At 39.0% G+C, this 26791-nt stretch overlaps 1 protein-coding gene and 1 long non-coding RNA gene across 11 annotated transcripts in view; one reads left to right on the top strand and one right to left on the bottom strand.

The window, feature by feature from the left end:
* The window catches only part of ELF1 (E74 like ETS transcription factor 1), a 121614-nt gene extending 105909 nt beyond the window's left edge, over nucleotides 1-15705 (top strand). For all 9 annotated transcript variants that reach the window (XM_061434448.1, XM_061434443.1, XM_061434445.1 and 6 more), the window contains 4 exons: nucleotides 2230-2313; nucleotides 3075-3267; nucleotides 4201-4644; nucleotides 13651-15705. In XM_061434448.1, the coding sequence (XP_061290432.1) occupies nucleotides 2230-2313; nucleotides 3075-3267; nucleotides 4201-4644; nucleotides 13651-14245 (1316 nt within the window). In that variant the 3' untranslated portion in view covers nucleotides 14246-15705. The remainder of the gene's footprint in view (nucleotides 1-2229; nucleotides 2314-3074; nucleotides 3268-4200; nucleotides 4645-13650) is intronic.
* LOC133258163 (uncharacterized) lies at nucleotides 1082-26744 on the bottom strand. 2 transcript variants are annotated; one of them, XR_009739838.1, is made up of 5 exons: nucleotides 19655-26744; nucleotides 18504-18584; nucleotides 16938-17071; nucleotides 16060-16121; nucleotides 1082-1331 (listed from the first exon to the last, which is right to left on the bottom strand). It is a non-coding gene; the product is annotated as an uncharacterized LOC133258163 (long non-coding RNA). The 2 variants fall into 2 exon arrangements; XR_009739837.1 differs by lacking the exon at nucleotides 1082-1331 and having other exon boundaries at nucleotides 15226-16121.
* Between the last annotated feature and the right edge of the window lie 47 nt (nucleotides 26745-26791).

The following is a 26791-nucleotide window of genomic DNA, read 5'->3' as shown; positions in this document are numbered from 1 at the left end:
GGAGCCTCTTGATGAAAGTGAAAGAGGAAAGTGAAAAAGCTGGCTTAAAACTCAACATTCAGAAAACTAAGATCATGGTATTGCGTCCCATCACTTCATAGCAAATAGACGGGGAAACAATGGAAACAGTGAGAGACTTTATTTTTGGGGCTCCAAAATCACCACAGATTGTGACTGCAGCCATGAAATTAAAAGACGCTTGCTCCTTGGAAGAAAAGTTATGACCAACCCAGACAGCATATTAAAAAGCAGAGACATTCCTTTGCTGACAAAGGTCTGTCTATTCAAAGCTGTGGTTTTTCCAGTGGTCATGTATGGATGTGAGAGTTGGACCATAAAGAAAGCTGAGTGCCAAAGAATTGATGCTTTTGAACTGTGGTTGAGTTGGAGTTAAGAGTCCCCAACCAGTCCATCCTAAAGAAAACCAGTCCTGAATATTCACTGGAAGGACTGATGCTGAAGCTGAAACTCCAATATTTTGGCCACCTGGTGTGAAGAACTGACTCATTGGAGAAGACCCTGATGCTGGCAAAGATTGAAGGCAGGAGGAGAAGGGGATAACAGAAGATGAGATGGTTGGATGGCATCACCGACTCGATGGACATGAGTTTGAGCAAGCTGTGGGAGTTGGTGATGGACAGCGAGGCCTTGCATGCTGCAGTCCATGCAGCCGCAAAGAGTCAGACACGACTGAGCAACTGAACTTGTCGTGTGTTGCTACTAACCTTGTGACTTTAGCCCTAAAAAGTTCTTTTTTAAGTCACTTCCCTAAATTACCTCAGCATTTGCCCTTGTGATCTAGATCAGAGAGAGTCAAATTCAAGAACATCATGGTTAGAAGTGCTAACTGAAGCATCCATTTATGCTTAATCTCCATTGTCTCTCCCATGCAGGGTGGTAGTCTGTTCAGATAGCATCATCACCCCAACCTAAGTCATAGGCAGCATTGCTGCCAGGTTGTGGCTCTAGATAAAGGGAGAAGAGATCACAAACATGGCTTTAGAATAGTCGGTTGACCCAGACTAAGGCTGAACAAAATACACTTTTAACTCTGACTTGTCTGGGGCTGGGTGATGGATAACCATAAAGTTTGTTTACTGTAAATTGAAAGAAATATAGAATAAGATGTTTAAAAATACACAAAATAAAAATTGAGTATGTGGTTCACAAAAATTTAACCTCAATTTTACCTTATATTTTATATCTAGAAGTTTTGGGTAGTTTCCAGTATTTGAGAATCAACCAAGAGGCAGACAGACTTATATGGCTTGATTTTGGAGCCCAAGTTTTATCAATATCAGTATGTTCATCCAAATTTTAAGAATTGTCACCTGAAAGATAAAGTTTCAACTTAATCTCATTTTAACAAATGAGCCAAAGTATTGTTTTCTACGTAAAAGTGTCTGTGATCTAACCTATATTAATGTTAAATTTTTACTGAAGTTATTTTCCTTTTAATAAGTAGTATTTAAGAAACCAATATGTGTTCCATGTATAAAATCAGATCAGATCAGATCAGTCGCTCAGTCGTGTCCGACTCTTTGCGACCCCATGAATAGCAGCACACCAGGCCTCCCTGTCCATCACCAACTCCCGGAGTTCACTCAGACTCACGTCCATCGAGTCAGTGATGCCATCCAGCCATCTCATCCTCTGTCGTCCCCTTCTCCTCTTGCCCCCAATCCCTCCTAGCATCAGAGTCTTTTCCAATGAGTCAACTCTTTGCATGAGGTGGCCAAAATACTGGAGTTTCAGCTTTAGCATCATTCCTTCCAAAGAAATCCTAGGGCTGATCTCCTTCAGAATGGACTGGTTGGATCTCCATGCAGTCCATGTATAAATACTTGGCACTTAAAATTGAAGATGCTGCTAAGTCACTTCAGTTGTGTCCGACTCTGTGCGACCCCATAGACGGCAGCCCACCAGGCTCCCCTGTCCCTGGCATTCTCTAGGCAAGAACACTGGAGTGGGTTGCCATTTACTTCTCCAATGCATAAAAGTGAAAGTGAAGTCACTCAGTCGTGTCCGACCCTCAGCGACCCCATGGACTGCAGCCTACCAGGCTCCTCTGTCCATGGGATTTTCCAGGCAAGAGTACTGGAGTGGGGTGCCATTGCCTTCTCTGAAATTGAGGATAAATGACCAAAAAAAGCTTTTATAAACAGCTAAATTATCCATTCTCTCTCACTTTTGAGGGCAAATATTTATGTAGAGCCATTGTGATTTCAGGGAGAAAAACTAAACCACCACGTCCAGATTCCCCAACCACTACACCAAACATATCTGTGAAGAAGAAAAACAAAGATGGGAAGGGTAAGTACTACTACTGTAATTTCCTTATAATGTTTATAGATCAAGTAACATTCGGATTGCTCTAAAATATCTGCATACCGTAAGTAGAAACCATTAATAATATCTGCATACTGTAAGTAGAAAACACCAGGTTTTATTGAAATGGATCTTATTGCTGCCACCTGCCACATGCACAGTTGTCACTTTCTGTAGAAATACTGGTATAATGTAGCACAAGAAATCCATTAGGAGATTTTCAGTTCTCTGTCAAAATACTCCATCCTTTCATTTAATAATGAGTCCCTTGGAAGAATTCAGCCACATTAGGTTTTCGGTTCATAGACACTTTATTACGTTGTCTTGGAGTTTTAATATTTTCATAACTGCTTCCCAAATTTGAAGAAAATTGTTAAGGCCAATCTGCTGGCTCTTGATATAAAAAGAACAACTATTGAAAGGTTTTTTACATTTCTTTTTCCTTTTCTTCTATGTAATAATGGTTCTTAAAGAGGCTGAAAGAAAATTTCTTACAATGCTTTCTCCCTAGGTCATCACAAATCTAATTGGCAGGATTGCTCTATTCAGATAACTTATGTGGGACTAATAAAAAGATCTATATTAGACTCTAGAAATTATGACCATTATATCACCAGTACTAACTGAACTGTGTAATTTGTTTTATATAATTATAGATGGAACTTAATAAGACCTTTAGTTGTGTTTTATTGTGCTCTTTCAAATAAAGTTTTGGTTCAGTTAAAAAGAAATTGCTTTTGTTTCAGGAAACACAATTTATCTTTGGGAGTTTTTACTGGCACTGCTTCAGGACAAAGCTACTTGTCCTAAATACATCAAATGGACCCAGCGAGAAAAAGGCATTTTTAAATTGGTAGATTCTAAAGCAGTATCCAGGTTGTGGGGCAAGCACAAAAACAAACCTGACATGAATTATGAGACCATGGGAAGAGCTCTCAGGTACGTGAAATTTCTGTAGTTCGTTGTGTGAAGAATATTGTTTCTTAAATACTAGAAAGCAGGTAAGTTCTAAAAAGTCAGAGGGTTTTCTTTAGAAATGGTAAATCTTACTATTGAAGTGCTAAAACCACACTACTTATAGAACTGAGTATTTAAATCAAAATGTTATTTCAGTCTGGGAAAATGTTCTCCTTCCCCCCAAAAATCTTCATGCAAATAATGGATATTTTATTTATGAAGAGATCAGAAAATGTTGAACTATCATCAGGCATTATACATGGACCACAAGTCTCATATGTTTTGAGCCATTAAACTTAAATTCAGCACAAAATAACAAATATTGGTAATGCAGGTACTTAATAAGAGGGTGCATTTTTAAGCATGAACCTCAGGTATAATATATTACGTTGGAATAAATTAATGCTTCAAGAATAATGTTAACCATTGTGAAAGTGTTGAACAGAGATACCTCTTAAACCCACTTTTAGTTTGTTTTTCTTTGATCATGTCATTTAATCGTCAAGATCTGGGGATATGTTTGAGAAAAACTTAGTGGAAACATCCAGATAACTTGATAACTTTTTTAAACCATAACTATTTAGTTACAGTTTGCATTTTATTTTTTTAGCTCATAGTTGTTAGGTTCTTGATCTAATTAGAATCAGTGACAAAACTTGAATTACATCTATTTGTACATCATTAAGTTTTATATAGAAAATTGTTTCAGATTTACTGAATCGACTTTAAAACAGGTAGGGACATTATAGTAAGCTATGGAAGAGAAAATAACTACCCTTCATTTAGAAATCCTTTTCTCACTTGTTTCCAACTTTAAACTCTTGTTTATGATTATAAAAGTTTTGCTGTGTTGAATATTATTTTAGTTTATGTTTAACCGAATACAATATTGATTAAATTGTCTGTTTCGAATAGGTACTATTACCAAAGGGGTATTCTGGCAAAAGTAGAAGGTCAGCGCTTGGTGTATCAGTTTAAGGATATGCCGAAAGACCTTATTTATATAGATGATGAAGATCCAAGTTGCAGCATAGAGTCTTCAGATCCCTCACTATCATCAACAGCCACTTCGAGTAGGAACCCAGCAAGTCGATCGAGAGCATCTTCAAGTCCAGGAATAAAAGGAGGAGCCACTACAGTTCTGAAACCAGGGAATTCGAAAGCTGCAAAACCCAAAGATCCCATGGAACCTGTGCAGCCGTCCGAGGCTCTGAGGACAGTACAGTCCACACAGGCTCCGTACCCTACCCAGCTCTTCCGGACTATTCACGTGGTGCAGCCGGTACAAGCTGTTCCAGAAGCAGAAGCAGCCAGCAGCATGCCAGAGGAGACGCTCAATCCTTCCGTTCCGAGTATTAGGTGAGAAAGCTAGTGACCGGTGCAGATCGTTGTGTCATGCTCTGACAAGAGTCATTACTGGTTAAATGTGTCAGGATTCAGAAATGAAAATAAAAATGATACAGATTTCAAGCTAGAACTTTTGGTCAACAGATTGTTTCAGCAGCAAGGCATCAGTCCTCTGATTTTATCAGTGATTTGTTGTTTTTAAACTTTGACAGCACTTGATGTGATTCTCCCAATTTGAATCAGTCCTGTATAGCTTTGTATAACTGATTGATCCATATAAGAAGAGATCCACATATAAGAAAATCCAGGGAATTGTTTCAGATCTTTTTGGGGACAAAGTTAGAAGCTGTGAAAATTTAATATAAATTTACGTATAATGACCCTTTGGTCATTGAGTTCTAAGAAATTCGCATTATTCCTTGGGAAGATAACAGTCTTCTCAGATAGTATCCAGAATAGTCAAACAGGTTGGGAGTCCAGGAATCAAAGGTCCTCTTTTTCAGGTTTGTAGAGTGGCTGAGTTGGAGGAATAGTTTTTTGGTTTAATCAAATCAAATCTGCCTCATAACCCCAGAGACGATATATCTTAACAAAGTCTAACAACAACTTAGACTGTTTTTTTTGCAGAAACTTGTGACTGGTTTTGACTGATTTAGAATGGGGAAAAAGGAGGAAGGCAGAAAATTAGGTGGACATTTTCAGGGTTCTGTTTTTTAGTTTCTACTGCTGTGAATTTCTAGAACATGACTTATAAGAGCCATTCCAAACCCAATAAATATGATTCTTTTGATTGTTTCATTAGCTGACTCCTGTCTTACAGTTGTATATTCTCAAGTGTAAATGCTGGATTTTTATTCAGTTGACCTTGAAGTAAGCATTACCTGGAGTCAAAACAGACCTACTAGACCATTCAGGCTTCCTTGTACGCTCCATTCAACTTTTGACAAGTTTAAGAGAATTGAATGATCTTAAATTATTGACGTGTGAGGGGTGTAGGTCACATTTTTCCTATCTTAATTAAACAAGTACTTATTTAACTATGTTTTCCTGTTAATGCTTTGTTTTCCTCTAAGTTCTGTTGGTTACTTACGATGACTGAGTATCTAATTGGAATTATTTGGTTCCGCCCATTGTTTTCCAGGCTCTTGTCACTCTTTGTTGTCATTGTGTTTGTCTGTGTTGATAAGAAACATGCAGATCACTGGGACTCCCTTCTTGGATGGATTCAGTTGTGTTTTTTTTTTTTTAGCATCTCTGACCAAAGGTTCCTTTTTAGACCTTGAGAATAAAAACAAACCAGAAGAAAAACAACAATAACAAAAACACACAGCTCTAGCTCAGAAAGATAATAAATTATGGTATTATATTGGATACTTTATTACTGTGAATGTCAGTTTCTGAATAAGACTCAGTGCCAGGTATTAAAGGGTTGTAATTAAAAAGCTTCCTTCCTGTGATTTTCAAGCTGTCTTTGGTATACCTTTCAGAATCTTCATTTTTACATTCTCTGAGAGTTCTATGGGCTTCCCTTGTGGCCCAGAAGGTAAAAAAGAGTTCTATGGACTCTCTGCCTGATTCCTCCTTCTCCTATTTTTTTCTTTTCCAACTTCTGTGTTATCGATGCCTCTCATTATATGATGTTTCTGACCAGAGCCATCCTTTGTTTAATGGGTCAAGAGCCAGCATTTGTGGTATTGCCTTCTTGCAGCTGTTGTTAGGTCTGTGTTGCATACAGACAGAGTGTTGTCCAGTTTCTATAGCTTCCGCTGCCAGCTCTTGCTCTGCTCAGAATTCCTTCCAGCTGAAGCTGACTGCTTCCCTCTATCATGTTCTGGTACATAATCCAGGTTTTCAGGTAACTTTAATGCCTGTCTCATGCTATCCATTTTAATCTGTAGAAGCTACCTTCTATCCACTATCCTTTTTCCAGCACCTAACACAGTCTGACACAGAACACTCCTTCATATTCATAGAATTTGTTTGGAAGTAGTATATATAATTATTCTTTATCTCCTTTTAGAATAATGAGTTGTCTAAGTGGACTACTTACAAAATGAACAAATATAAACTTTAACTCTTCAAACTTTAAAACACAATTTTTTATTCTTTTTTTTTTTGACTGTGACTTGTGGCTCACAGGACGGGTATTAGTTCCCTGACCAGGGATTGAACTAGGCCCGTGGCAGTGGAAGTGTCAAGAACTAAAACCACTGGACCACCAGAGAATTTCCAAAACACAATTTCTTCTTGTAGAAATTATCGTGTATTTATATGACTATCTATGTATCTACATTCAATTTTTAAAACTGGGGTATAGTTGCTTTACACTGTTGTATTAGTTTATGTTATACAGAAAAGTGAATCAGTTATATCCACATACATTCTTTTTTTATTTTTTTTTATTTTTAAACTTTACAATATTGTATTAGTTTTGCCAAGTATCGAAATGAATCCGCCACAGGTACACCCGCGTTCCCCATTCTGAACCCTCCTCCCTTCTCCCTCCCCTACCCTCCCTCTGGGTCGTCCCAGTGCACCAGCCCCAAGCATCCAGTACCGTGCATCGAACCTGGACTGGCGACTCGTTTCATACATGATATTATACATGTTTCAATGCTATTCTCCCAAATCTCCCCACCTCTCCCTCTCCCACAGAGTCCATAAGACTGATCTATACATCGGTGTCTCTTTTGCTGTCTCGTACACAGGGTTATTGTTACCATCTTTCTAAATTCCATATATATGTGTTAGTATACTGTATTGGTGTTTTTCTTTCTGGCTTACTTCACTCTGTATAATAGGTTCCAGTTTTATCCATCTCATTAGAACTGATTCAAATATATTCTTTTTAATGGCTGAGTAATACTCCATTGTGTATATGTACCATAGCTTTCTTATCCATTCATCTGCTGATGGGCATCTAGGTTGCTTCCATGTCCTGGCTATTATAAACAGTGCTGCGATGAACATTGGGGTACACGTGTCTCTTTCCCTTCTGGTTTCCTCAGTGTGTATGCCCAGCAGTGGGATTGCTGGATCAATAGGCAGTTCTATTTCCAGTTTTTTAAGGAATCTCCACACTGTTCTCCATAGTGGCTGTACTAGTTTGCATTCCCACCAACAGTGTAAGAGAGTTCCCTTTTCTCCACACCCTCTCCAGCATTTATTGCTTGTAGACTTTTGGATCGCAGCCATTCTGACTGGCGTTTTTGAAATGGTACCTCATAGTGGTCTTGATTCGCATTTCTCTGATAATGAGTGATGTTGAGCATCTTTTCATGTGTTTGTTAGACATCTGTATGTCTTCTTTGGAGAAATATCTATTTAGTTCTTTGGCCCATTTTTTGATTGGGTCATTTATTTTTCTGGAGTTGAGCTGTAGGAGTTGCTTGTATATTTTTGAGATTAGTTGTTTGTCAGTTGCTTCATTTGCTATGATTTTCTCCCATTCTGAAGGCTGTCTTTTCACCTTGCTAATAGTTTCCTTTGTTGTGCAGAAGCTTTTAAGGTTAATTAGGTCCCATTTGTTTACTTTTGCTTTTATTTCCAATATTCTGGGAGGTGGGTCATAGAGGATCCTGCTGTGATGTATGTCGGAGAGTGTTTTGCCTATGTTCTCCTCTAGGAGTTTTATAGTTTCTGGTCTTATGTTGAGATCTTTAATCCATTTTGAGTTTATTTTTGTGTATGGTGTTAGAAAGTGTTCTAGTTTCATTCTTTTACAAGTGGTTGACCAGTTTTCCCAGCACCACTTGTTAAAGAGATTGTCTTTAATCCATTGTATATTCTTGCCTCCTTTGTCAAAGATAAGGTGTCCATATGTGCGTGGATTTATCTCTGGGCTTTCTATTTTGTTCCATTGATCAATATTTCTGTCTTTGTGCCAGTACCATACTGTCTTGATAACTGTGGCTTTGTAATAGAGTCTGAAGTCAGGTAGGTTGATTCCTCCAGTTCCATTCTTCTTTCTCAAGATAGCTTTGGCTATTCGAAAAAATATGGAATGCTTCACAAATTTGCATGTCATCCTTACATTCTTAATCATTTGTTTGATTTTAAAACAATTCTTCTCTCATTTGGTTGTATTTTATTTTCCTCCCTCAAGTCCTACTTATTTTCACTGTAATTATGCCAACTTTTAACTGTAGAAATTTCAAAATATGGAAGGGTTGAAATAGTACATTGAACCACCTGTTTGTCATCCAGCTGAATTTACAATTGGTATTTGTTTCTTTGCCTTTTTTGCTTTCTCTCAATATTTATTTATGCCCTTTTTTTGTTTGTTTGGGTATTTGTCAAGTCAGTTGACATCACCATGACATTTCACCCCTAAATATTTCAATGTACAACTCTTTAAAAATACAGACATCCCAAGTAACCATATTATCACTCCTAAGAAAAGTTACAGAAATTTGGCTATATCTTTCTTGACTAGTTTTTTAAAAAACCAAAGACCTTTGAAATATTTTTTTTTCTGTAGTTGAGAGAAGGTACAATACTTACGACTTAGTTCAGTTCGGTTTGGTTGCTCAGTCGTGTTCAACTCTTTGCGACCCCATGAATTGCAGCACACCAGGCCTCCCTGTCCATCACCAACTCCCGGAGTTCACCCAAACTCATGTCCATCGAGTCAGTGATGCCATCCAGCCATCTCATCCTCTGTCGTCCCCTTCTCCTCCTGCCCCCAATCCCTCCCAGCATCAGAGTCTTTTCCAATGAGTCAACTCTTCGCATGAGGTGGCCAAAGTATAGGAGTTTCAGCTTCAACATCAGACCTTCCAGTGAACACCCAGGACTGATCTCCTTTAGAATGGACTGGTTGGATCTCCTCGCAGTCCAAGGGACTGTCAAGAGTCTTCTCCAACACCACAGTTCAAAAGCATCAATTCTTCAGCGCTCAGCTTTCTTCACAGTCCAACTGTCACATCCATACATGACCACTGGAAAAACCATAGCCTTGACTAGACGGACCTTTGTTGGCAAAGTAATGTCTCTGCTTTTGAATAAGCTATCTAGGTTGGTCATAACTTTCCTTCCAAGGAGTAAGTGTCTTAATTTCATGGTTGCAATCAGCATCTTATGAATTAAATTTAGATTAATTATTAAATTAATGTAACAGGAACTGATAACTTTCAAAACACTCTATTTTTCATATACTTTACATATATTAAAGTATAGAATCCTTATTGCACAATGAGGTATAGGTAATATTCAGTATTCCTATTTTATAGTTGAGGAAACCGACGCAAAGAGAGGCCAAGGAGCCTGGTCACAGGTGGAAATAGTGGTGGAGATAATGTTTTAATATAAGAAATTTAGTCTAAAGCAGTAAACTTAATGATCTGACATACTCTCAGTTAATTCACACAATCACAAGAATTATTACTTATTTACAGAGAAGTAGCAACATATTTTTTCTCCATTTTTTCCTTTGCTCATTTCTTTTTATCTCACACAATTGCCCATAGAATTATCCCTCAGTATCCTCAGGGGATTATTTCCAGAATTCCCTTCAGACTCCAAAATCTGAGGTTGCCCCTTATGTAAAATGGCTAATCTTAGCATATAACCTGCATATAGCCTCCCATATCCTTTAAATTATCTCTAGATTACTTATAATACCTAATACAGTATAAATGCTATGTAAGCACTTGCCAGCATGTAGCAGATCATTCAAGCTGTGCAATTTGGAACTTTCTGCAATTTGGGGGGAGGTGAGGCTGGATATTTTCACCTGGGGATATCCAGACTCACCTGGATATTTCTGGGGGAGGTTGGTGGAATACGTGGATGTGGAGCCATGAGTATGGAAGGCCAACTGTGTCTATGTTGAAATTGATTAAACTTTTCTTAATTGATTTATGGTATATATGTTCAGGTGTACAAATCTTAACTTTGGCTTCACAAAAATAAACCTCTAGTAAAGTATTTTCCTAAAATTGTCCCTTGGTAAACTTGGAAGTCCATATACCTACCAAGTATAACTTGTTTCTCTACAAGGTTTTTCCAAGCACTAAGTTTGTCTTAGCGTCTTTTAAATAAATTAGCCTCTAAAAATATCAATATATAATTTATAGGTTACTTTAAAAGCAATATAATGGAGTAGGAATTGTTGGGCATAAAATTCTCACCCTACAACCCTTGTCAATTATTGGATATGACATTGGATTGTATTAACCAACTATTCTGTTTCCTCATCTATAAAATAAAGATGATATTATTTAACCTGACAGGTGGTTGTAACAATTAAATGACACTTCCTGACAGCTGAGTAGATATTTAGCAAAAGCCAAATATTATATTGTGTATCTTTCTTAGCTTCAGAAAGTTTGAAGAATTTTAAATAACCAGTATTGTACCAGTTGGTTACAAGCAGCTTGGGCTTTTTAGAAGTAGTTAACTGTAATGTAACCTTTGTTGTACAATATAATTATAAGCAGACACAACTGACAGTTTAATAATTAACTAAGAAAAAAATGGTTTTAATTCCTGTGGTTGGGAAAAGGCTGCATCATATTTAATCCTTTAATCTCTGAATTTTTTATTAGTGAAAATTTATTGTTTTATAATTTGTTCAAATAGCCAGTATATTTACACTGCAGGTATTTTAAGTCAGTATATATATTTTCTGGCAGATGGCAGTCAGATGCCCAGGAAAGGGCCATCTTTTTCTGACTTCAATAAAATGCATTGAATGTCTCGTGGTAGCCCTGATTAACAACATGGAACTTTTCCAAGTAGATTATTGGTTATGCCATACCTGAGAGAGGGAAAGAGAAAGGGGTGTGTGGGTATATTAGAGTTGTAACTCCCTACTGTTTACAAATCTAATAGTAAGTATCCCTCTTTACTTGAAGTTATTCAGGACTTACGTGACAGTATGTTGTAATGGTTAAGCACATAGGCTCTGTAGTTGATCCCTTTGCTTATCTAACTGCTCACCTTATGTGAGCTATTCAGCTTCTTTCTGCATTAATTTTTTTCATGTGGAAAATTGTGATAATAATACTTATTTGGTGGCCAGGCTATACATATTTATAGATACATTCTGTATGCTTTCTATGTGCCAAATTCTATTTTATCTGTATGTACATGTACATGAGCTCTTGGCATGGGAAGCTCTTGGATCTTTTTTATTTAAAAAATGGTATCAGTCTGTAGGGTCAGCTACCATTTGCAGGCTTAGATTCTACCCAGGATATCCTGATTTTAGGCAGGCAGGAAAAAAGGGAGGTACAGCGTATTTTGGAAAAGTGCTCTAGTTCCCAGAGTTACTCCATACCCTTCCAACTCATCACCGCCTGCCCAAGAGTATTAGTATACCTGGCCTTTATTCCTAGCCGTACCCTGCCAACCTAGTACATCTTCATTACCGGACTCATATTCTCCTCTAGCAATGTCCTGCAAAAGGGCTGCTGACATCCTGGCGTGGACTGATTCTCACAGTGGGGACTGTGGTGGCGAACCGAACCTGAGAAACGGTGTCCTGCGTGTGTGGGTGTGGCCCCAGCTCGCCCGTGTCTTTCTGCTTCCTCTTACTTTCTCCTGAGTTGTACTGAGTCATCTTCCACCTTACCCACTTGGTTTCTGCTCTAGAATTTCATTTTTCACGTGAGACAGGCCACGTAACTGTAACTTGCTAAAATTTACCTGTGATAGTCTCAAGGCAGTAATTAACATTTCATTTATGGGGACTAATCGGGCTCTCAGCCATTTGAAGTAGCAATCCTCTCCCTTTTGTCAAATAGCTTTATAGAATTCAGAGGAAACACAGTTGAGATCCAGATGCTGAGTTTGTTCAACAACATTTGTTTTGTATTGACTGTAGCCATGAGTATAAATTTCACAGCTGTGAACTTTAAAAATTAGATTGACTTATAATACCATTTATGTACCTCTTTTCTTCAATAAATAGAATTAACAACTTAAACTGGATTTTATGTTAAAATTGTATCTTTATGATTAAAATTTGTGCAGATTACTTAAGCTGAGAAAACACACCTCAAAAACAACCTTTGTTAATTTTTGTCAAGATTTGGCCTTACCTTTTGTTCTCTCTGCCATCCTAAAGAACCCTCGTGAGTTATATTCATGACTTGTTTTATGTAATATGAGCCGTGAATTATTAAAATTCTTCTAATAATTCTATCACATATACGTTTAAGGTTGAAGTATTGTTTAATTTTAGTTAATTGAGTGTTTTCTCTATATAATAGAAAGGTGAAGTCGCTCAGTCGTGTCTGACTCTTTGCGACCCCATGGACTGTAGCCTGCCACGCTCCTTCGTCCGTGGAATTTTCCAGGCAAGAATACTGCAGTGGGTTGCCATTTCCTTCTCCACGGGATCTTCCCAACCCAGGGATCGAACCCAGATCTCCCACACTGCAGGCAGACTCTTTACCATCTGAGCCGAAACATGTTGAAAACAATTATAATCGTGTGAAGTTTGGTAATTTGGTTGGACTTCTAGATGACGTTATCCCTCAAATATTAAAATGATAGTGGATCCAATGTTTATTTAAAAATTCCTAATTTTCGAAAATTACCTGGCAGTCCAGTGGTTAGGGCTCTGCATTTTGCCAAAGGCCGGAACTGATCCCTGGTCAGGTTACTAAGATCCCACAAGCTGCATGGTGCAGCAAAAAAAGTATATATATATATATATATATATATATTCCTATTTTCTGTCAGGCAGCTTATGTATAACTTCCTTGGGAAACATTTTGATATCCTCCTTCAACAAAAAATTGCTTCCCCATTTGTGTTAATACAGTGCTTTATACAGACATTTTCCCACAGATGGCATTACAGTTAATGGACTGAGACTTTTTCGTAGGCCATTTCTGTACGTGCAGTGTTTAATGCTGGGTCTGGCACAATGTTTTCGTTGCGTTGGCAATAACGGGAAGGAGCATTTGAAATGAATAACTCATGTTTTGTTCAAGTGACTTGTCAAGTGTTGTTTTCAACAATGTAGAATATGGTTATTTCCTCACTTTTATTTTGTAATCTCAACAGGACCATACAGACTCCAGCCCAAGTTCCAGTGGTGGTATCTCCTGGGAATCAGCATTTGCACACGGTAACACTCCAGACAGTGCCAATCACAACAGTGATAGCCAGCGCAGATCCATCGTCAGCTGCTGGATCTCAGAAATTCATCTTACAAGCCATCCCATCCTCACAGCCCATGACAGTCCTCAAAGAAAACGTGGTGCTCCAGTCGCAGAAGCCGGGCTCCCCTCCCTCCATCGTCTTGAGCCCTGCCCACGTGCAGCAGGTCCTCACCAGCAGTGTCCCGACCGTCTGCAACGGGACCGTCAGCGCGGCTTCGGCGCCGTCCTTCAGTGCCACCACACCCATGGTGACCTTTTCTCATCACAGTTCACAGCTGGTTGCTCACCCACCTGGCACTGTAATCACTTCAGTTATCAAAGCTCAAGAAGCAAAAACTCACATACAGGAAGAAGTGAAAAAGGAGGTTGAAGATAACGAGAAACAAGGCACTGAAGACGCCGAGCAGCAGCTGCAGCCTTACGTGATGGTGGTGTCCAATGGATTTCCTTCTCAGGCAGCTATAAAAAACGAACTACTGGAGCCCAGCTCCTTCTGAGGAATACGCCAAAGGAATTACAGATGGCTGTTTTTTAATTGAACATTTTCAATTGTATGCAAACTATTGATTCTAAGATAAATCCAAACTTTCCTCATTTTGTAGTTACTTGTTAAAAATTAGTAACAGTTAATTTTGACTTTGTTAGATGAGGGGGGAAAAACCCAGATATTTCTGTTTGTTCTCCAAATATTTCAGAATTCAGTTGTGAAGGAACAGGCGTTTTATACTATGAAGACATTGAGTTTTTTTTCAGTGGTTATATCATAAGCATTTTACAAGCACCATTTAAAATTTTATATTGCATTAGCTTTTCTGATTCTTTTGTAAATACAATACTTAAATGTAAGACATCAGGAAATTTATATAGGAGCTGTTTTCATTCCACTTGTATCAAAGGTTAAGTCTTGACTCTTTGAAATGCAAGACACCTATTTTATGCTTTGTTAAAATTATGATTTCACTTAGATTGACTTTAGTTTGTTGCACTGTATGTTGAGCTATGCCTATGTAAAATATAACTTTAAAAACTGAAATGTGCCCATGATAGGGCTGAACCTGTTTCAGAAGCAGGCTAATAGAAAAGTATCAGCCTGAGTGGTTCTCCTGCTGACTAGCTGTGTAACCTTGGGCAAGCCACTTGATCTTCTGGGCCTCCTAAGAGGAATGGTGTATTGGATTAGACTCCACCTCCTATCTAGTTCCTATCTAGTTCTCCGTTTCCCATCTAGTTCTAAATTTTATGATTCTAACTCCTACATTTATCAATTTATCAAGTTTATCAATTTATCGAATTTATCAATTTATCAAAGTTAGTATCAATTAAACATTATCAGCTTATCTCCTAATGTAAATATAACTAAAATATTACAGAAAATTAATGGCCCTAAAAAATTCATTTTTCTATTATCTGTAAAACCTGCTATGAACCTGAATTCTCCCTAAATAGTTTGTTCATTAACTCTTTAGGCCCCTGTGCACTGTGATCCACTAGTAAACTTAGGTTTCTGAGTGCTAAATGATACACTGCTATTCTGAAAGAGTCAGGGCTCTTTAAGGGCCCAGACAATTGGCTAATCTGACTGAGTAGTCAGTTGCTATAAAACTGTAATTGCTTTATATTTTGGATCTTTTTTTTAATTGGGAGTGGGGGAGGGGGAATTACATACAAAGATAATCTACATTATATATCCATGTTTCTAGATTACTTTTTAGATTACTTTTTCATCTGTAAATAATGTACACTTAATTTCACAAGAAAAATTGTTTCCTGCAAATTTTTTAGTATAGCAAAAAGCAATTTTTGTAGACGAAAAAATCATTATGTTTAGAGGTCTAATGTTATATGTTTTCATATTACAGAGTGAATTTGTATTTAAACAAAAATTTAAATTTTGGAATCCTCTAAACGTTTTTGTATCTTTAATTGGTTTATTATTAAATAAATCATGTAAAAATTCTGTGTTTTTTGTTTTCAAGCAAGTGTTTCTTAATAGAAAATGTTACTAGTATAACAATGTTACTAAATGTTTATATAATAGCTTCCATTAGTCAGATAAGATTTGCAGAATGTTATCTTCTCAGTTTTCCTTTCTACAGTGCCAAATGGCAGTTTCCAGACATGACACCATGGATTACGAGGCTCCAAAAATTAGAAAATAAAATATTCCCAGCAATAATATTAAACACACTTAAAAAAACAAGCTTTCTAATTAGAAATTAGATCAGTTGTTAAACTCAGAAAACATAGAAAAACATAAGAAAATGAAAATCTCAATCCAATACCTCTATACCTAGTAGTAACTTCCACTTACTCATTTCTTCATGTCACTTAATATTTTTCTGAAATATGGTTTTGAAAGGAGCATTCTTGTCTCTGAAGATGGAAGCAGAGAAAAATGTGAAGGGGCAGGCCTCACTGGTTTTCTTGTTTACTACCCTTAGCTTATACCCTTCTGTTCCACTGTTTTTCTACAACTTTCCATTCTTCATCAAACCTAGTGTATACATGTATATTGGGGAGATGGGTGATCAAAGTGTATATATATAATATATATACACTTTCTTATATTCTTTCCCATTGTGTTATGTCACAGAATATTGAAAACACTTCCCTATGCTCTACATTATGAGCTGGTTGTTTATCCATTCTATAATGGGTGGCTTGCCTCCGCTAATCCCAAACTGCCGCTCCTCCCCTCCGCTGCTCCCCTCCCCCTTGGCAACCACTAGTCTGTTTTCTATCTGTGAGTCTGTTTTTGTTCTGTAGATGTTACTGATTTTTACCATATTTTAGATTCGAAATATAAGCGATATGATAAGGTACTTGTGTTTCTCTTTTTGACTGACTTTGGTTACTATGGCAATCTTTCAGTCCATCCGTGTTGTTCAAATGGCATTATTTCATTCTTGTTGGCGGCTAATATTCCATTGTATATATGTACCACATCTTCTCTATCCCTTCATATGTTGATGGACATTTAGTCCATTCATTCTTAACCCTCTGTAGTAGTTCATCTGCCCTATTACCCTGAAATTACTGTTGCAAAGGTCACTAAATAGCCATCAGTTTCCATATTGCCAATTCTCTTTTTTGACCTTTCCAATATTTGATAACCTTTTAAAACTTACTTTTTCTTCAAGTCTCTATTGCCTTTACTTTTGTGCCAACTCTTTCCTGTCCTCTTCTTACCTTCATAGTCATTTCTTAGAGCTGTTCTTGGGCTGCTCCAGAGACTCTATCAAAGGCTGGAGTTCTCCCAAGTTTTATCTAAAGATCACTGTTCTCCGTCTCTGTGTCTTCACCTTGTCCCCCTTCAATGCGTTCTTCTCCAGTGCAACAGGTGAACATATTAATAGATAGATAGAAATAGATATATATTTAATTATACTTAACCATTCAGAGAAGGCAATGGCAACCCACTCCAGTGTTCTTGCCTGGAGAATCCCAGGGATGGCGGAGCCTGGTGGGCTGCCATCTATGAGGTCGCACAGAGTCGGACACGACTGAAGCGACTTAGCAGCAGCAGCCATTCAGTGGTTCCTTACAGTCCTCAGATGGAGCTGAGGACCTGCATTGTCTCACCTTTTTTTTCCCCCTTGGTCTCACCTCTTCTGGATCTCAGTAGCAGTATCATCCAATTTTATTCTCCAAATCACACCATGAGGGAGGTTTGCTGCTGCTGCTGCTAAGTCACGTCAGTTGTGTCCTACTCTGTGTGACCCCAGAGACGGCAGCCCACCAGGCTCCCATCCCTGGGATTCTCCAGGCAAGAACACTGGAGTGGGTTGCCATTTCCTTCTCCAATGCATGAAAGTGAAAAGTGAAAGGGAAGTCTCTCAGTCGTGTCTGACTCTTCGCGACCCCATGGACTGCAGCCTTCCAGGCTCCTCTGTCCATGGGATTTTCCAGGCAAGAGTACTGGAGTGGGGTGCCACTGCCTTCTCTGCAGGTGCGGTAGGTTTGGGATGCTTTGAATTGCAAGGAATGAAAAACCCTATTCACAATTATTAAACAGTACGAAACTTGTTAGGAAGTTTCCAAGTTGGCTAATTCAGGAGCACAGTAGGGATCCTGAGCAACCAGCTTGCTTCCCTCTTTCTGCTTTACCACCCTCAGTTATTTGGGGTTTGCTTCCAGAATGGCTCCTGCTATTGGATGCAAGATATCTACAGTCGTTCTTCTGTGTTTCTGTTTATCAGTAAGGAAACCTTTCCCAGAGCACCCTGAGCAGCCATCTTTTCAGAGCTAGATTGGTCATATACTCCTTCCTAAGGCTAACCACGGCTGGCCAAGGATGCAGGATTACCATGGATGAGTTAGTCAATGTGTTGGGGAGATAGGCAGTCAAACAAAATTGGGCTCCACAGCAAGGAATAAGGGAGGAATGGTAGAGCCCATACATGTACTTCCAAAAATGCTCACACCTACAGGAAACATGATTTCTCTCATGTTTCCTGGAGCTGTGAGATCAGCCAAAGTTTCATCCAGTTGCTTGACCCAGTTTCATGACTGGGATCTTTTGAGGTGATGCAGTCCTCTTTTTCAGACCAGCTGTGGCTCCCTGGTTTCTTGTCTTCCACAGCCACACCTAGTATGAGCACTGGGGAGAAATCCCTTCCCAAGCCGTCTCAGCTTTAGCACACATTTCTTGATGGTGCAAGTTTGATGTCCTATCTCAGGGTCACCCTTTCCCCTTGTGTGTTGCATCTTCAGTGTCCCCCATCCTGCCTCTTTCATCCGCCTGGTTATACATACCAGAATGTGCTCTGTAGCATCACACTTCTGAACACCAAACTGTCAGTTTAGGTTCCTGGTCTTCAGCAACAGAGATGGATTCTGGTTTTCAGTATAAAAGAAACTTCATCAGAAGAATATTGTGCAGTTCACAGAATAGAAAGACTAGAGAATCAGGGTCAATCTAAGTCACACAGCTAAGAATAAATCACAAAACTCTACCGCACAACTGGTCTACCTGTAGCCACTGTTGGCAAAGCACCTGAACACTGAACTCTGTACCGCTGTCTCTACTGCTTCAAAAATCTGATCTTGAAACAAGCGCTGCTTCATCCAGAGAGAATAAGCAAGTCCTTCCTTGACTCCTTGTGTTAACTACCAATTTATGTGATTGGCTACCCCAAAGAATGACTGATACCCTCTTTCAGGGCAAACCCAGATTTCTGTGGGATACACAGCTTGGTGATTGGATGGGTGAGGGGGCCTTAATTTAGGGAAAACAGAAAATCAGAACACGAAATTAGAGGGTCTGATGGGGCTGGACTTCCCAACTCTGTATGCTCCCTTTACTTTCTGGGCCTCTGCACGTGCTGTCACCCCGCTTGGTACCGTGGCTCTCATTCTATTTGGCTAACACCCATCTGTTCTTCAGGCCTCAGCTTAGATATTACTTCCTCTGAGAGCTGTCTCTGAGTTCTTAAAAATTCCATACTACTGTCATAAAGCCCTTTTTAAATTTTTAACATATATTTTTAGCCACACAATGCAGTATGCAGGATCTTATTTCCCCAACCAGGGATCAAACCCAGGCCCCCATCAGGGAAGCATGGAGTCCTAACCACTGGACCACCAGAGAATTCCCAGAGAGCCCTTTAGTTTCTCTCATTTGGGCAGATTATACTATAATACTTTTCCTACTGTTCATGGGGTTCTCAAGGCAAGAATACTGAAGTGGTCTGCCATTCCCTTCTCCAGTAGACCACATTCTGTCAGACCTCTGCACCATGACCCTCCCGTCTTGGGTGGCCCCACATGGCATGGCTTAGTTTCACTGAGTTAGACAAGGCTGTGGTCCGTGTGATTAGATTGATTAGTTTTCTGTGATTATGGTTTGTGTGTCTGCCCTCTGATGCCTCTCGCAACACCTACCGTCTTACTTGGGTTTCTCTTACCTTGGACATGGGGTATCTCTTCACAGCTGCTCCAGCAAAGCACAGCCGCGTTCTTTGGAAGGCCTGATGCTAAAGCTGAAACTCCAGTACTTTGGCCACCTCATGCGAAGAGTTGACTCATTGGAAAAGACTCTGATGCTGGGAGGGATTGGGGGCAGGAGGAGAAGGGGATGACAGAGGATGAGATGGCTGGATGGCATCACTGAGTCGATGGACATGAGTTTCAGTGAACTCCGGGAGTTGGTGATGGACAGGGAGGCCTGGCGTGCTGCGATTCATGGGGTCACAGAGTCCGACACGACTGAGAGACTGAACTGAACTGAACTGATACTATAATAACTGACTGGTGATATGTATGATTCCAACACTACATTATAAAAAGTCAAGACTGTAGTCATTTTAGTACCCACCCGGTCTCTAGCACAGTATCTCCACATAGTAGTTACTCAGTATTTATTAAATACATGACTAAGCTACATGTTCTTACCTATTTTCATGTTCATGTTCTCAAGCTGCTAACCACCATCTATGTGCCTATGACTGTCTGTTCTTATCTGTAGCTGCAAACTTGTTTTATAGTTTTTGAGCTATAACTGACATACAATAAATGGCACATACTTAAATAGTATAAACTCATGAAATCATCACTATTCGAGTAGTGAAACTACTCATGTTCAGTGAACACTACCCTAAAATTTTCTTGTGCCCGTCTGTAACCAGTCCCTTCCTGCTGATCTGCTGTCTCTGCAGATTAGTTTGTATTTTCTAGGATTTTATGTAAATGGAATCATACACTATGCGCTATTTTTTTGTCTGGCTTGTTTCACTTAGCATAATTCTTTTCAGGTTCATGCATGTTGTAGTCTGTTTCAGCATATTATTTCTTTTATTGCTGAGTATTTTAGTCTATGTTACATGGGTATACTGCAGTGTATCCATTCATCTGTAAATGGACATTTGGGTTGTTTTCTGGTTTTCAGCTATTATCATTAAAGCTGTTATGAATATTCTTGTACAAATTTTTATATTGGATATGTATTTTCATATCTGTTGGACAAGTACCGAGGAGTGGCCTGCTTAAATCATATGATGGTTGTATGACCTTACATTCCTACCAGCAGTATATGAGGCTTCCATCTGCTCTACATTTTCTTTTACATGGTCTTTTATTTTTTTGCCTTTTTAATGGGTGTGTAGTTATATCTCACTGTGGCTTTAATTTATATTTCCCTAATGACTAATAATTTTGAGCAATTTTCATCAGCTTATTTGGAATCTATATATCTTTTGATGACTTGGTTGTTCAGTTTTCTTGCCCATTTAAAAATACTGTTGTTTTCTTATCACTGAGTTTTGAGAGCTCTATTCTGAATACAAGCTCTTCATCAGATATATGACTTGCAAGTATCTTCAAAGTGCAGAAACTTTTAAATTTTGGTAAAGTCTCATATCAACTTCTTTTATGGAGCATGCTTTTGGTGTTGTATTTAAGAAATCTTTGTTTGACCTAAGGACACAGACATGTTTTTTCTAGAAGTTTTACAGTTTTAACATTTAGGTCCAGAATCCATTTTAAGTTAGTTTTTGTAGATGATGCAAGGTATGAACTGAAGTTCACTTTTTTTTCCTTTTTATATCAAATTTGTTGAAAAGATCAACCTTTTCAATTGAAAAGTCCAAGAAGACTTATTCAACAATCTTTTCTGCCCTGAATTACCTTTGGACCTTTGTTGCAAATCGGTTGTATATATTCATGTGATTCTACTTAGGGACTCTCTTTTCTTTGCTATTGATTTGTCTGTCTTTGTACCAACACACAAGGTGGATGTGTTGAAATCAGCTAGTGTTAATTCTCCAACCCTATTATTTGGCCATTCTGAGTCTTTTACATCTCCATTTGAATTTCAGAATCAGTTTGTCGACTTATAAAATGGAAAAGTCTTTGAGATTTTGACTGCGATCAGGTTGAATCAATAGATCAATTTGGGAAGACCTGACATTTTAATATTGGGTCTCATATTCATGAACATAGAATATTTCTCCATTTGTTTAAGTGTTCTTTGATATCTCTCAGCAACATTTTGTAATTCTCAATGTATATGTTTTGTACATCTTTTGTCAGGTTTAATTTTCAGTATTTAATAGTTAATGCTATTGCAAATATCATTCATTGCTGATTTTGTTTTTGTCTTTTCTCCCTATTTTATTTAAGCATAAAGTGCACAAATCTTAAACGTGATCATTTCAGTTCAGTCGCTCAGTCATGTCCAACTCTTTGCGACTCCATGAATCGCAGCATGCCAGGCCTCTGTCCATCACCAACTCTCGGAGTCCACCCAAACTCATGTCCATTGAGTCAGTCATGCCATCCAACCATCTCATCCTCTGTCGTGCCCTTCTCCGCCTGCCCTCAATCTTTCCCAACATCAGGGTCTTTTCAAATGAGTCAGCTCTTCGCATCAGGTGGCCAAAATATTGGAGTCTCAGCTTCAACATCAGTCCTTCCAATGAACACCCAGGACTGATCTCCTTTAGGATGGACTGGTTGGATCTCCTTGCACTCCAAGGGACTCTCAAGAGTCTTCTCCAACACCACAGTTCAAAAGCATCAACTCTTCTGTGCTCAGCTTTCTTTATAATCCAACTCTCACATCCATACATGACCACTGGAAAAACCATAGCCTTGACTAGATGGACCTTTGTTGGCAAAGTAATGTCTCTGCTTTTTAATATGCTGTCTAGGTTGGTTATAACTTTCCTCCCAAGGAGTAAGTGTCTTTTAATTTCATGGCTGCAGTCACCATCTGCAGTGATTTTGGAGCCCCCCCAAAACAAAGTCAGCCACTGTTTCCACTGTTTCCCCATCTATTTGCCATGAAGTGATGGGACCAGATGCCATGATCTTCGTTTTCTGAATGTTGAGCTTTAAGCCAACTTCTTCACTCTCGTCTTTCACTTTCATCAAGAGGCTCTTTAGTTCTTCACTTTCTGCCATAAATGTGTAACTTGAAAAATTTGACACCTGAATGAAAGTCACTTGGTTGTGTCCGACTCTTTGCAACCCTATAGGCTGTGGCTACCAGGGTCCTCTATCCATGAAATTCTCCAGGCAGGAATACTGGAGTGGATAGCCATTCCCTTCTGCAGGGGATCTTCCTGACCCAGGTATTGAACCTGGGTCTCCTGAATCATTAATGTAATTATCACCCTAGTCAAGATATGTAACATTTCCCACATCAAGAAGTCATTCTCATGGGCCTTCCCAGCCACGAGGTCATTCTGTGACGTCCCTCACAATGTTTCTTCTCTTCATATAAATGGGACTCTACCAGGATGTACTCTGTCTGGCTTCTTTAACTCAATATTATGTGTGTGAGGTTCATCCATATTGTTGTGTGTACTGATAATTTATTCTTAGTCTTTGCTCTGTAGTATTTTTCGTCTGTGAAAGAACATTTAGATTATCTCCAGTTTTTGTTGGTAATTCTACAACCAGTATTTTTGTACATGAACGTAAGAATTCTTTTCTCTTGGGCATATGCCTACTGGTAAAATTCTTGGGCAAGATGGTATGTGTATGACTAGCTTTAGTAGATAGTGTCAAAGTTTTCTAAAGTAGCAATACCAATTTACACTCTTACTAGCAACATATGAAAGTTATAGGTGCTCCATATCCTTGTCAGCGCTTGGCACTGGAACTCCTTTTAATTTAAGCCATTTTGGTGGGAGTGTTTGCTGCTGCTGCCGCTGCTGCTAAGTCGCTTCAGTCCTGTCCGACTCTGTGCGACCCCATAGATGGCAGCCCACCAGGCTCCTCTGTCCCTGGGATTCTCCAGGCAAGAATACTAGAGTGGGTTGCCATACCAGATTATTATTTTACTGTCCCTCGATACAGCTATTGATGTTGAACTTCTTTTCATATGCATATTGGCCATTTAGAGAACATCTGAAAACCAACCAAACTAATTAATATTAACATACTAAAGAAAAATACACATGGACATTTCAATAAAGGCAGAAAAAGCATTTAATATTGAATGCTGTCTTCCTAAGTGTTACAACCAGGACAGGAAGTCCATATCACTACTTCTATTCAACACTATAGTAGACATCCAAACCAGTGACAACCAGCAAGAAAAATCAAAGGTATAATGACTGCATAGGAAGACGTTTACCCATCTATTCACAGATGACAAGACAGTGAAATGACCGAAATTCTAAAAGAATCTACAAAATATTATATAATAAGGGAAATTACATATAAGAAATAATAAATGAACTTATCAAGATTGTTGACTATAAGGTCAATATGTAAAAATCAGCAGTGTTTCAACAAATACTAGCAACAAACAAATAGAATATTAAAAACCTAAATTGCCATTTAAAAAGCATTAAAAGACCCAAATACCCATGAATAAATATAATGAAAGATATGTAAGACCTCTCCACTGTAATCTACAAAACACTGCCAAGAGAAATTAAAGACTACTTAAATAAATGGAGAAGTATATTACATTCATGGATTGGAAGAAATACAAAGATGTCAGAAAAAAAAATGGAGGCAACTAAAATATCCATTGACAGATCAATAGATAAAGAAGATGTGGTATATAGATATACAATAGAATGCTACTCAGCCAAAAAGAGAAAGAAATAATGCCATTTTTTTTTTTGTGGCAGTATGGACAGATCTACTAAGTTAAGTCAGGCAAAGACAAATATCATATGGTATCACTTATTTGTGGAATCTAAAATATGATACAAATGACCTTATTTAAAAAGCAGACAATGACAGACATAGAAAACAAACTTATGGTTACCAAAAAGGAAAGTGGAGGAGGGAAAAATTAGCAGATCCAAACTGCTATATATATAAAGCAAACTGCTTGTACAGCACAGGGAACTATATTCAACACCTTGTACTAAACTATAGTGGAAAAAATATGAAAAGGAATATTTATCTATCTGAATCACCTGTGTACAACAGAAAGTAACATGACACCATAATTAACTATATTTCAATTTTAAAAAATACTAGGATGTCGGTTTTCCCCAAATAAATTGATCTATAGATCCAATGTAAGCCCAATTGAAATCCTAGTAGAGTTTTTATAATTGTTTTTCTGGAAATTGACAGGTTCATTCTAAAATTTATAAACAAATGGAAATAAGTTTTATAAAATGTATAAAATAATGTAAATACAAAGGATTTTGACTAGCCAAGATTACCATTGCAATATTGAAAAAGTTATAGGGCTTTAAGACTTATAAAGCTACATTAATTAAAATAGTGTGGGACACGATTAGGCAGACCAATGGAATGAGAACCTGGAAATAGACCCTCATATATCTGGTTATCTACTTTACAACAACCATGCCATAAATATTTACTGGGGGAAAGAGCAAATGACAATCTTTTCAGTAAATAGGGCTGGGTCAATTGGATATCCATAAGGGTGGGGGGAGGGGAATTTTGATCCTGACTTCAAACCTTTCATAAAAATGAATAAATCTGGCTGTGAAAGGTAAAAATGTAAAGCATTCAAGAAAACACAGGTAATTAATTTCATGATTTCGAAGCAGGCAAAGCCTTATGTATGATAGAAAGAGTATTGATGACAAAAAAGATCAGCAAATCCAGTTTTACTTCAATTATTTCTGTTATTCTCACCATACCCTACAATCACTGACCTATTTAAGAGACATTTTGGTTCAGGGGTAAAGAATCCACCTCCATCGAGCCCTAGGTTCGATCCCTGGGTGGGGAAAATCCTTTGGAGAAGGCAGTGACAACCCACTCCAGTATCCTTGCCTGGGAAATCTCATGGACAGAAGAGCCTGGACGGCTACAGTCCCTGGCGACGTAAACAAACCCCACTGAGCAGTGAGCACACGTTGGCCTGTAGCGCAGCAGTTGTCTCCCAACAACTGTTCTGGTCCCTTTAATCATTCTTCTATTGTTGTTGTCCAGTCGTGTGTCTTCCATAGTACAGACAGAATAACAAACAAAAATGTAAATTTAACCGTTAATGCCTTTTTCAAGTAAAAATCCTATAATGCTTTAGCATCTTTAAGTGAATTCCATTCAAACTTCTCAGCGGAGTACACCTAGTCCTTATGACCTAGCATGTACCTACCTCTCCACCCAGTCTGCTGCTAGCTTGAATTTTGGCTCTACAATTTGAGTTCACATCATCACTTTCTAACACGCGTCCTATTCTGTCTGAATTGCCTTTTCCCTTTCTTACCAGACTGAGGCTCAGTTACAACCTATGAGGACTCCATCCGTATACATTATATTCAGTTGTGTCCCTGCTTGCTATCACATCAGTGACTACTGCCCTTTCTTTTTTAGCCTTTAGAACAAAACTGGAGGGTGTTAAAACCACTGAATCCCCGGACTTTAAGTTTAGATTTCGTATGGAGGAGATACTCCAGTTCAGTTCCTTGTTCGTCTCTATGAACGAGCGGCTCATTCCCACGCCTTCTTGCTCCCCGGCTCCCGCCGCGGTGGCATTAGCTCTAAGTTTCTTCTATTGGAATTGCACGGGTCGAGGGGCACTGAGGCAGGAGGGCTGGACCCGCTGAGTGAGCACTGAGACAAAATTCAGGTTCCCTTTCTCCCTTCAGCGCCTTCGGATGGAACACATTTTTCTTGTATCTGGGAAGTCAAGTGGGGAGAAAGCCTCGGCCTGTGAAGTTCTGGGGAACCGAGCGGTCCGCCCGAACAGGAACCAAAAGGCGTTAAATCCAGTCTAGCCATCACGAGGGCAAAGCGACTCCCGGCGAGCCCCTCAGGGCTCCCGGCGCCAGGATCCCGGCGTCAACGGGCCACCCTCCGGAAGTGGCTCCCGGAAAAGAACACGTAGCCGAGAGCGTCACGGGTCGCGAAAGCCTTGGCTGCCTCTGGGGAGCCATGATGAGAGCCGTAGGGGAAAATGGAGCTCGATGTGCCGTGTGTAATTGACAGACGTACAAACATCTCCCAAACGCCACACGTTCCTGAGGGTAACTGTACGGTACAAGGGTCCTACTGAGTTACCGCGCCCGGAGGCTCTCGGGTAGTGCGCGCGCGCACTAGGACCGAGGGCGAGCGTGGCCCGCCGCGGCCTCCGTAACCATGGCTGCGGTGGGGCG

Source organism: Bos javanicus, chromosome 12, assembly GCF_032452875.1.
Source record: "Bos javanicus breed banteng chromosome 12, ARS-OSU_banteng_1.0, whole genome shotgun sequence".
NCBI classification, from domain to species: domain Eukaryota; kingdom Metazoa; phylum Chordata; class Mammalia; order Artiodactyla; family Bovidae; genus Bos; species Bos javanicus.
Note: the sequence above shows the minus strand (reverse complement) of the source record. Positions and strands in the feature narration are given on the sequence as shown.